The sequence below is a fragment of the Sprattus sprattus genome (assembly GCF_963457725.1).
Source record: "Sprattus sprattus genome assembly, chromosome: 11".
Classification (NCBI taxonomy): Eukaryota; Metazoa; Chordata; class Actinopteri; order Clupeiformes; family Clupeidae; genus Sprattus; species Sprattus sprattus.
The window spans coordinates 12,237,951-12,250,450 of NC_137909.1; the positions used below are offsets into that span (position 1 = coordinate 12,237,951).

General features: G+C 44.1%; 1 protein-coding gene across 1 annotated transcript in view; it reads left to right on the forward strand.

The window, feature by feature from the left end:
* Positions 1 to 12,500, forward strand: part of eng (endoglin) — a 44,475-nt gene that overhangs the window by 27,044 nt on the left and 4,931 nt on the right. The window contains exons 4-11 of the mRNA XM_080847092.1: positions 260 to 379; positions 4,611 to 4,776; positions 5,173 to 5,341; positions 7,052 to 7,151; positions 8,185 to 8,386; positions 8,762 to 8,919; positions 9,272 to 9,505; positions 10,504 to 10,570. Of these exons, the coding sequence (XP_080703218.1) occupies positions 260 to 379; positions 4,611 to 4,776; positions 5,173 to 5,341; positions 7,052 to 7,151; positions 8,185 to 8,386; positions 8,762 to 8,919; positions 9,272 to 9,505; positions 10,504 to 10,570 (1,216 nt within the window). The remainder of the gene's footprint in view (positions 1 to 259; positions 380 to 4,610; positions 4,777 to 5,172; positions 5,342 to 7,051; positions 7,152 to 8,184; positions 8,387 to 8,761; positions 8,920 to 9,271; positions 9,506 to 10,503; positions 10,571 to 12,500) is intronic.

The following is a 12,500-nucleotide window of genomic DNA, read 5'->3' on the forward strand; positions in this document are numbered from 1 at the left end:
CAATACACTGACTGTAATAATATAATTATATCTATATCTAATCATATGTTCTTAATATAGAATTATATGTTCTTGGGTTGTGCATTTGTTCTTTTGTGTGTGTGTGTGTGTGTGTGTCTGTGTTTGAGTGTGTGTGTGTGTGTGTGTGTGTGTGTGTGTGAGTGTTTGTGTGTGTGTGTGTGTGTTGCTGTATATCTGAATACTTCTGTCCGTTGTACATTGGCAGCTCACTGGTTTATTATATTCTTTCCTCTCACAGGAGAACGTCCCTATGTGTGAGGTGGTACTGCCAACATATGACAAGCCATTAAAGATAATCATCACCACCAGTGACAATGCATTTGTGAACATCAAGGGAAACTCAAATGTCACCATCTATGTAAGTAATGACACCACTCTACTACTGAGCAGTTTATATGCAATTGTTTCAGGTTAAATCTAACACAACATTGTAATCATTAAAGTCATACATACACATACACAATACTAGTAATAGTAATAAAGTCAATATTATATTATATATATTTTCTTCACCTGGTTGGATCTACTTAAACTTCTTGTATGGAGAGGTGATCTGTGCACATACCCATGCTTCTGGAGATGATTTTGTAAGTGTATGTACCGTACCTTCTTTAGGCTGCTGAAGTCTTAGCTCGGGTCAAGGATATCAGCCAGACTTGGTCCCTCTCTTTCTCTGCCACATGAGTTTCCTCAGATCCAGAGCATGGTCCTGTGATAGTGTCAGATTGCCACTCTGTGTGTGTGAGACTAAAAGAAATAGAGGAACTCACACACACACACACACACACACACACACGCACACACATGCACACACACACACACACACACACACGCACGCACTCACTCACGCACGCACGCACGCACGCACGCACGCACGCACGCACGCACGCACGCACGCACCCCCCCCCCCCCCCCACACACACACACACACACACACACACACACACACACACACACACACACACACACACACACACCACACACACACACACAGACACACACACACACACACACCAAGGGCCCATATGGGACTTCAGTGCCAGCTGTTTGACAATTGAGAGCAACTCCAGCTGTGTAGCCCTTGGCCAGTTCTGAGAGGCAATTAACCTTGTTTGTTTAGCGTGAAGACATCCCCAGGGGTTATAGGAGTGGGGTGGGGGGGTTTATGAGCCATACATATTGAAGACACACTGAAATGAATCTGGCCCTGATTATAGACTTCAGTAACAGTTGGATGCGGAATCACTGGGATATGTTTGGCAACATGAGTGATGCGGTGCATGAAATGTGTTTCGGTTGTTTTTGTTTGTTGTTGTTGCTTTAGGGTAAAGCAGTAATGGTGCTAAGGCATGAGGAAAACACAGCGAAAGAGAGCTGCCCATTGTCATTATAATGGTGATATTAGTGATTTGTGTGAGATTTGTGTATGTGTGTGTGTGTGTGTGTGTGTGTGGGTTGGGAGGTGGGGATGGGTGGACGGTGTTGGTGTGTTTCTGAAATGTATCATGTAGGTGCATATGATTGTGTCTATGCAAGTCACGGAGCACAATACTCTGAAAATAAATGTGTTTTGTGTGTGTGTGTGTGTGTGTGTGTATGTGTATGTGAGAGAGATGATGAGGAAAGCCTGTGGGCTGTGTTGTATGCCAGCTGGGGTACATTGACCTTTCACAGGATAAAACTCTGTTGAAAGTAAACAAAATAGTTAAATTTGTTCCACAGTTTATTTGGCTTTGCCACACGTGTCTTTGTTGGTTTTTGAAGAAAAAAACCCAAGGCATAGGTGTATTTTTTTTTATGAACTTATGAACCCTTTCTTCTACCCCAAACCCCCCAACCACACACACACACCCCGCCACCTGTAATTTTCTTGGTTCTTGTGTGAAACAGTAATCAGGAGACTGAAATTCTACTCTCTGATATTTGACATTTAGGCTAACAACGCCCTCTTTTCTCATAATTGAAACTGTTGCCATGAATGCTGTGTTTTCAAAACCAAAGACTGTGTGTCCCCTTTTTCACCTCCGGTTCTAATCTAAGTTGAATTGTTCTCTGAGCGTCTGCAATGTTTTAGACAGGAGGCTATCTCCCTGTCTCTCGTGTCAAATGAGTGATAGTGGCTGCTGGCTCTGAGTTTGTACTAGGAGTCTGCACATCGTTTAACTGTCATTCCCCCCCCCCACACACACAAACACACACAAGACCGTCACACCAGGGGTCTCTTCAAGGTGACTGATGTGATAGGAGGAGAGACAGTGCCAAGGGACGGAGGTGATTGGCTGACGTATCTCCAGGAAGCGTGATTGGCTAAAGCTTGTCCTCTTGACCCCGCAGCTTCCTCTGATGCTGCCTAACCCTTTCACCCCGACGGACAGATTGGCCTAGGGAAGGAGGTGGAGGGGAGGTGGCACCCCCCTCCTGTCGGTTCTGTCCTGCTCCCTTCGTCCTCCCTTCGTCCTCCCCGTCCTCCCTTCTTTGTGATTTTTTTGATTTCCTCGTCTGCCACGCTTCCTGACATTCTATTTCAATCCGCCGAAGCCAAGCGAGTCCAGGGCACATGAAAAGGGAGCGATCAATCAAAAGAGGGTTTCTGCACTCTTGCCAAAGTCCTCCCTAGTTCCTGTGGACACGCTAGATCACAGGCACAGTTTTGTGACCAAACAGAACTGTGGCTGCGTGACGCGTGTGGTCGGCTTCTATCAAAGCACATTCTTTGCCCGACAACCACGACCACAACAACCTGTTGATGAACCCAAACCTGTTGACGTTGATCTCTATGGAGATAATATTGGTTCAGACGTTTCACACAAATTGTAGTATACAGTTCATTTTATTACATATAAAGTTTATAGGCAAAATATTTTGAAACAAAAGCAAGACTTATTTGAACAAATTCGGGCCAAAAAGCACTGCATCTATACACCTTCCCATAAGGCTCACCCACACATGAAACACATGCTTTTCATGCAATATTTTGTTTTAAATATTGAGTGAAACATTTTACCCAATATTCTTTCTCTAGATCTCTCTCAGTAGTTCTCAGTGAGGAGAAAAGGGAATCAAAAACAAGTAGATAAAGGAATACATGCACCAGGATAAAACATATTAGCATACATAAGGCATATACACTCAAGGATACATACAAGATTGACAGTGGATGAAAATGGATAGATTCAGCATTCATAGTATGGGTTGTAGAACAGCTTAGTGGGTATACAGTATCCTTATTATGTTACTATTACTATTACAATTGAGGATAAGCAGAGCTATGAAGCTGAAAACTATGTTAATGATAGCATCTATTTATATTACAGGTAAATAGGAAGGCACACAGTATGTATATAAGATGCATCCTGAGCAGAACTGAATTTGTGCATTATAGTATAGGGGGAATGGGTAACTGTAAGCAGATAGTTTCTGCAGGTAGATGCAAGGGAAAAGTGCTGCACTGTGTGGGATAGAAAAGAGACACAGTGAGTGGTCATGTGACATGTGTATATGTAATTATAGGTTATGGTGATGTGGAAAAATGTTGTCACAGCCAGCAGCATGTGCTGGCAAAGGTCCTACTATAAGGGAGAGAACAGAGGCACGCTAGTTAATAGACATTCAGTGGTACATAAGAAAAGCCCTAGCATTGTCTATGGGATGCATAATGTGACTGGTGCAGGATCTTGTATTATTCCTGACTATAGGATGCACTGAAGGGGAATGTTTTTAGTCTAGACTTGAAGATGGAAAGGGTGTCTGCTTCTCTGATGGAGATCAAAGGAGGGGGGCTCGATAGCAAAAGGCTGTGCCTCCTATTGTACCTATAGATACTCTTGGAGTTACAAGAATACTTGCAGTCTGGGAAGAAAGAGGTCGTGGTGGCCAGTAGTACACATCTCTGAGATAGACAGTGTTTTGTGTGTGTCTGTGTGTGTGTGTGTGTGTGTGTGTGTGTGTGTGTGTGTGTGTGTGTGTGTGTGTGTGCGTGCGTACAGTATGTCATTGTGTGTGTGTGTGTGTTTGTGTGTGTTACTGTATGTATGTATTTATACACATATGGAGCCAAATTCCAGTCCACTCCACTGACGCACAGAGTTAAAAAGGTCTCATTTCCTGCCCATACTCAGGAAGTTAAGGAAGGACCTGGGCTCCAGTGGGGTTGTACAACAGTGGACACTTTACCATAATAAACATTCCTTTTCAAATGCTTCTGGCAGCAGACAGGGTTTTGGGAGAGGGGGGAGCTGTGGTCAGTCAGACACATTTTGCAAACATGAGATAAAGTGCTTAAAAAAGCAGCTGACTCACTCATTGACACCAAACCAAACACCAAAAGGAGGGCGCAAACGCAGTGCCATCGACAGACATGGGAAGGGTATACAGTCACGGAAAGTGGTGCATTTAATGCTGCACAGTGCCACCGACAGCAGAAATGACTGCCGTTTGACCTCCCTACAGCCTCAGCAGAAAACACGAGCAGTAAGACTGAGAGGAACTGCTGCAGTGGCCAGTCTCCGTTCAGAGCTGATGTTCAGTCGGCCGTGGACTGAGATTGGTGAGGTGGAATGCAGGCTGATGTTGTGTCTTTTACCCCGTAGATCTCAAAAGATGCACGATTTACAGTGTTTGGGAAAACAACCCTAAGAGAGGACATTCCCCTGGAGACAGAAGAGCTCTTGAGATGGACCAGTGATAAGTTTGGTGGTGTAACATCCTTTACTGAGGTGCAAGACCCAACCACATTCAATTTCACCCACAGACCTGGTAAGGCTCTCTGTCAGACAGTAACCATGGTTACCCACAGAATGGATATGATCATGTGTTCAAAATATTTCACCTTTCATGTTTACTTGAACCTGCATGACAACAGACCATTGATCAATTGTCAAAGAAAATTGAAGTCTTGTGTTATCGACTTCCAATTCAATTCATGCATAGGACTAAACATGTGCTGAGGTCACCTGAAGTGTTTGTCACCTAAATACACTGTACCTTTTTTGGTTAAATAGTTATATGATGGATTTGTCATCATATAAAAATGTCATAATATAGTTTATTTTGTGTTTGTTTAAAAAAAAGAGCATTATTGTAATAATTTATAAATCATAATCCATAGAGAATTAAAATAGTCCATCCATAATTTGTGGTTCACCTTTCCAGCTACTGGTCCAACCTGCACATTGACCCCTACTGAGAAGATGCCCATGGAGATGATCCCCATCAGGAAGGTCGGCCCCCAGCCATCATCTGTGAAGTCCTGCTTCCTTCCAGCAGCGAAACAGCAGAAACAGCTGCACATCATCAATATCCCTGATGACGCGGACATTCGGTGAGATGCTGTCTTTGCTGTGGACGTAGACCATGTCATGTCACATGCAGTGTTCTTTTCTGTTTTTCCCTCTTTGTGAAAAGAGACATTTCATTCCAAAGAGAAAATTGTACCATCATCTAGTCAAGATGACACCAGCAGACACCAATGCGGTTTTATGTATAGTGATCCTATTGTCTTTTTCAGCCAGGGGCGGATTTAGAGGCGGGGCCAGGGGGGCCGAGGCCCCTCCTCTAATTTGATTGGCCCCTGATTGGCCCCTGTTCTGCCAATCACCTGGCGAGAAAACCAAGCGGAAAACCAAGCGGAGAATTAAATGATCACTGCTGCAGTTCCACCTCTAAACTGTTGGTGGCAGTGCGCCGGTTGCGTCAATACAAGTGAATAGAAAAAGAAGCGTTCTGTTCCTGCCGGTTGCTGCGTAGCGCAGCATTTTGTACACGTGCTGTTTTCATGACGAATGCAGCATATAACTCACTCTGGTTGGTTAAAAAATACACATGGGGTGGGTCTTAAGGCTTTGGTGACCACCAAAACGAACTTTGGTTGGCTGAAAATCACGTCAATCAATCAGATAGCCACGCGATATTCTGTGTTTGTTTTCAGTGAATCTCAAATGGTGCACTTCAACAGACATATCGTAGTAGACAGATGCATGGCGAGGTAAGAGAAACAAAATGAAGGTGCATGGTATTTTGAAAGAGGTCGATCATCACCAATAGGCTAATATTATTAGATATGGGCTTGCATTTTCATTAAGCAGGAAAAATTAACCTTCGACATGCAGGGATAGCCTGCTACTGTTGTGTCAACTCGCAAGCGCAAGTTAAAAAGAACAATGCTGCTAATTCTAAATGATTTAGCAAGTAGTCTATGCGATCTCCGAATCACATTTCTCATTCCTAGCTGGATGAATTTCAAACTTATGTGTATCTATGAATTGCAGTGCATTGCCTAGGCTATTTATTTGTGTACAATCCTCGTCTGAATCACCTGGGTGTGCTAAGCGTTGAGTCTCGACGGGCCAAGTCATTGGACTTGAATTAATTTGTCAGGCGTTTTAGCGCAAAGCATGGCAATCGGAGAATTCTTCTTTTCTGAAGAGAGAGAGAGAGAGGTGTAGCCTATACATGCTTTTTGCCACCTTGTTAGGACTAGCGACTATAAACAAAGCTTAGAAGGACAAGCTGTGTGTGTGTGTGTGTGTGTGTGTGTGTGTGTGTGAGAGAGAATATGTTGTTGTATATAGGCCTACAGTTAAAAGCTGTTGCTATCTTTTATGTTTAGTGTGTTTTATGTGCCCTTTATGCACACTGAATTAAATATATATATATATATATATTACAATTACTGATTCATGATTTTTTTTATTTCAGTTTCAAAAGGGATACTGAGTTATTCATTGTTCCTTTTGGATAGTTGACTAGAAGTAAATGTTCTTTACTGTCAGTATGTGTGTATTGCCTTGTCGCAAATTGATGTTTATTTAAGCAGCGTCATCACTGGATATCAGGTGGTGATGACACTGTTGGCCCCTGAAGGTTACATTTGGCCCCATTGTGGCCCCTGCTTCAGAAAAATCCTAGAACCGCCACTGTTTTCAGCGTGCCTCATATTTAAATACCAGTTCATTGCATCTCCATGTACAATGTCTGTGAAGAGCACAGGTGTGGGCATGATGTTAAGATGCTCCATCTTCTTCTGTTTCAGCCATGTGTTAGTGCATGTGGTCCCGAGTGATGCAAAGTTGTCTTTGCGAGGTCCCAATAACACTGTGTGGGAAATGAAAGGGGCTGAAGCTGCGTTTGCGGTAAGTAAGGCATACAGACTACCGGTCAGATGAACCATTGAGACCAACCCTTGGGGAAGTGATCTTTAAAAAGATGCTTAGGGCAGGCTTTTGTAACAGCATTGTAAATTGGTGCTATATCAGTAGCTATTGGATGAATACATGGATCAATGAAATTCACCTGAAACATTTTGTCCATTGTTTTGTACATGGATTTTTACCCAACAAACCCAACATAAAACACTTGAAACCATGTAAATACTGGAAATGTATCTAGTCATGACTGACCAAATAATGTATAACGTATTCCCAAAGTATCTTAAGGCTTAAATCTTAGCACCTAACTTGCTAATTTAGGAGAATCTCCTAAAAACAATGGCCATTTCTGTCCTGACTTTGAGACTAATTTGGGAGTAATTCACAAAGCCCCTTAGCGTAAGTAGCATGTAGCCTAAAAGTACCTTGTAAGTCTGGGAGAACTAAGAAGTCGTTGAGAGGACCCCTAATTCACTAGGACCAACTCCCAATGAAACAGAAAATGGCAGATTATTTAATTCCATGTCGCAAGGTTTTGGAATGCAGAGGCAGAGTCACTTAAATCTTGAGGGAATAAATGTGAAGTTTGTAAGGGGGTGCTATAACACCCCTGACCAACAGAAACAGCCCATTCATCGCCAACATTTAATTCAATGTAACATTTTCTTGTGAAATTAAACTAGCTCCAGGCTACACAAAGGTTTCATCATACAGATGCATTTTTAAAACTGTGCGAAGATACTCAGTCTGTGGGAAGCGTATTCTGTTATTATTTAATTTTTATCCTAGACATATCATTTATTTATTTGTCGTTCTTTGTGATAGGCTAAGCAGTGCATGCCTTCTCACAAGCACAGACATGTCACTCATCAACCAATCACCTGTTATATGCATATGATGACTCCTTTAAATAGCCCTTATTAGGTCTCTTGAGTGAATACCCTCTTTCCCAAATAATGTTCCATGATGCTCAAAAACCAAAGAGGAATCACCTGATGTCCTGCGTTTCTTCTTGCAGACCAATGGCCTGGTAAAGATTCCTTTCTTGAAGGAGCCATTCTCCGTTCCCAGCAATGGAATGAGAATGCTTGGCAGTGCCAGAGATCTTCAGCTGGAGGCCATGAGCCACTTCAAATTGGACTACTTCACCAGCTACTCTGAGGTCCGTGTCAGGGGCCCAACTGTCCAACTGGTCATCGGGGTAGAGGACAGTTCTCCGGGTAAGGCTGAATAGAAACCCTATGGAAGTCCTAGCCCCAGTCCTTAAAGTGGAACTACACAACACTGGTTCAGCATGGTTTCCCATTACTTTTGCAGTAAACTACATGCCTAAGCACTGCCAGCCCTTTGTTTTTATCTTAATGGACAGACCTTTGATTTTTTTTAATCTTTTTTAATGTTGGTTTACATTTGCCAGTTACTCTATTCCTTTCAGTTGCACCCATGATTGCATGATCCCGTTCAGTTATGGGCGCCACAAATTACAGTTAGAGGGCGGTGACGATGTGGTGAAGACAACACAATCAGCTCCAGGTTGAGCTGCTCGCTGCTCGCTTACGTATGTGCTTCTGCCCCTCTGTGCGTTGGCTCTGCAGGAGTGGTTAATCCTCCGTCTGCAGTGACATTTCCTGATACCACCACCCCTGCCTCATTGTCTGTTCCCATGGAGATTCACCTGTACACCTCACCTGAGTACAGGTCTGCCCTCGACCCCAAGACCCCCCTCCAGACGGACAAGAGGATCTACGCTGAGGTGCCGCCACACTCTGACTCTTCACTGCTAAACAGACACTCTAGCCTTCACTGCTAAACACCCACTTTAATCTTTATGGCAAGACACACACAATATATCACTACTAATCACACACTATAATCGCCACTACTAATTACACACACTCTAGTCCTCATTCCTAATCACAAACTCGAATCCTCACTGATAAACAAACACTCCACCTCTCACTACTAACCACACACTCTTATCTTCACTGCTAATCACACACTGCTAACCCAAAATGACAATGCCAAAGTAAGCAATTTTAAAATTGACTTGTTGATTCTGAGCTAAATAAATGTGTTGTTTAATTGAATTGTTAACCCTTCTTAAGATCACTGGTCAGATGGCCGGTGGGGTGGAGATCGCCACTGAGGTCAAGGAGTGCGTGGTGCGCTCCAGGGACGTGTGGGAGCTCCTGAGGGACCTGCCCTTCAGGCCCGAGCCCTGCACCCTGGCAAGCTGCTCCCACACGACCCGTCTCAGCTTCTCCCTGGAGCCCGTCCACGAGCTGGCCCCCAGCAGCTGGGAGCTGGACTGTGACGTGCACTTCTGCACCTCTGCCAAGGTGAGGGGGGGGGGGGGGGGAGGGGGGGAGGGAGGGAGGGAGGGAGGGAGGGAGGGATTAAATGAGTGAGGGAAAGGACAGAGTCAGTGATCAAATGAGTGACTCAAAGAGTTTGATAATAGAGTGAATGGAAGATAGACTGCTACACGTACTTGTGTACCTCTGCCAAGGTGACAGAGAGAAGGACAGGACTGAATGAGTGAGTGAGTGACTGAATGAGTGAGTGAGTGACTGAGCAGGTGAGTGGGCGGTTAAGTAGGTTAGTGGGTGAGTGAGGAAGTGAATAAAGTATGCTGAAAAGGCAGCACTCTCCTAACTTTGTATGGCCCTCATCATACCGATCTCAGCTGTCGAGGTGCTGGATGTGTAAGTTGTTACAAGCTTTTCAGCGATTCCCTTGTGACACTGAAGGGTTTCTGAAGAAAAATATCAGCATGTGATTGTATGTGAGAATTATTAATTTAACTGAGACACACAAAGAGAAAATAGTTGATACTACTACTGTGATAGTGATATGCACTTATTGTTAAGCGTACTGTTAATCAGTGTTGAAAGGTTTAAACTGTATCTTATGTGATATCCTATCTGGTTTCTGCTGAAATGTCTGTCAGTCCACCACACAGCGCTACATAAATAAAAAATGCATGCATCACTTGTATGCATCAGTGTACTACTGTAGTATGCATTATAACGTAAACACTACAGTCTACATTGTATTCAGAGCAGCCTTGAAAGGTAGCTAGCTATAAATCAGGTGAAGGGAATGCCTGAAACTGAATGTTTTAAGGATTAGTTAAGGACTAGCTCCATTCTAAGAAAGTTTCTAAGAAAGTGGCATGCATCTTTGTCCTCTGATATGAACTTAACTGCTGAAATGAAAGCTAATTTAGGAAACCTATAAGTTCTGTAGTGTGTTCTTCAGTAAAACTCAATATATTTTGTATTATTTATTTATTTATTACATCCTCATCAAAGATTCTTTCTCATCTGTCGTACAGCTGTGCTTCCCAGGAGTAAGAGCCAAGAAAAACCTAGAGGTCAATCGAACCAAAACTCCACCGCCAAGTAAGTAAACTTTCTGACAGACAGAAAAGCAAATAGTGCCTCTAACTCACTGCTCATTTTTCTTCAGTCTGGCCTGGTATCAAATGGAGCATTTGACTTCGTATTACTTATTGATTGCGTTAAAAGAGAAAACATATTCATTCTGTTTTCTGCTCTCCAGACATCAAGAAGGGTCAGAACTTCCTCATTTGTTTTGTGTGTCTGATGGTGTTCCGTTGTTATCACAGCCCTATTTTTCTGTTTCATCACTGTTCTTGAGGGAAGGAAAAAAATAACAACAGGAGAGGGGAGAAAGGATGAAAAACACAAATTGTCAGAAGAAAAAGAGAAAAAAATACCTATTTACAGAAAGCCACCAGTCACCGACAAACTCCAAAGCCAACAATGGACCTGACAACATCATTATGCCAGATCCTGAATCCTGAATCACTAGCAAACAAATCCCTCTGGAATACTCCAAATCACACCACTCCAGCAACAGGTTACCATAGTCCCGCCTCCAAGGGCTGTGCTTCCTTGTCGTTTTGAGTGTAGCCATGACGATGGAGCCAGAATGTCAGCTGGGGGGGTCAGCGCGGGGATGCGTGTGTGCGGGTCAGGGCGGAGCAGGCCGGGGCGGTCTCCACTGAGGAAGGCCTGCAGTCTGACCTTGTGGCCACAATCAGAAATAATGAGCCTGCTGGGATTGATTGTGTCGGAGGTCTTTGCGCGCGGCCGGCCGTGGACGTCCAAACACCGGCCACTGGCGCTATTGTCCAAGGCTCACAAAGGGGGGAAGGTGCACATCTTCAAAGGCCAGATAATCGGCAGGCAGATGAGTCAAGAACGAGACTCACATTCCTCTCTGTTCGTCAGCAGGAAAGGCCATTATTCCTCGTTTGCACACGCGCACAGAAAAATAAAAAATAAAACATGCAAAACAGAGACAGGTCATGTTTTCGCCACGCACACAAATCCCTGACTTGGCCAGCAAGTTATTTTTTCCTGTAATCTCATTTTTATGTCCTCTAAGGAGGATGTACTGTCTCTCGGTATACTCTCTCTATCCCTCTGTCTCTCTCTCCCTCTATCACTCTCTAACTCCCTTTCTCTCTCTTATTCTCTCTCTCTTTTTGTAAGGATAATATTTTTGGCGGATTCAGAGACAAATCCCCTGGAATCACATTTGGTGCCTTTTGAGGCTCTTCATTTCTGATTAGTTTCAGTTGGGTTTCTGTGTGTGTCTGTGACGACGTGAGGTGATGGAGGGACACTGGGAATTGCCAAACGGCGTCTGGAGCCATTGGTCAGTCTGAGAAAAAAAAAAGAAAGATAATAATAAACAAAAAATGCTTTGGATGGGAGCCACTTCTCAATGAGCGGTAAAGTCATTTTCACAGCCTGCAGCCAGATTGTGCCCTGGCCCTGCGGCCAAGATCCCCTCCTGATGGTTAAGAGGGGATCGTGGGGTGTGAGGCTTTTCACAGATCTTGATGGGTGAGCAGGGCAGATGGACTTGACGATTGGTGGTCGGGGTCAGGGTCAGGGTTAGAGTTAGGACTTTGTGGTCAACGGGGCGATGTCGGGGGGGGGGGCTTGGGGGTGATTGTGGTCGAGCAGAGGGAGATTGAGTTTTAAGAGGGCCTAGGGAGGGCTTGCTTGTTCTCCAGGATATGACAGTGTGCATGTCCCTGCAGGGAGTTCATCACAGCAGAGCCTTAGGTGAGGGGTTGAAGGGTTAGGGTGCAGGATGTGGCAATGTGCACTTCCCTGCTGACAATGGTCATGGCAGAATTTAAGAGGTTGGGTTTGCAGGAAGTGGTGGTAGGTCTCCCCTGAATGGGGACTGATTGTGGCAGAGCTGTAAGACATTTGTGTGTGTGTGTGTGTGTGTGTGTGTGTGTGTGTGTGTGTGTGTGTGTGTGCGGTGGGTTTTGTTGGGAGTTGGGGG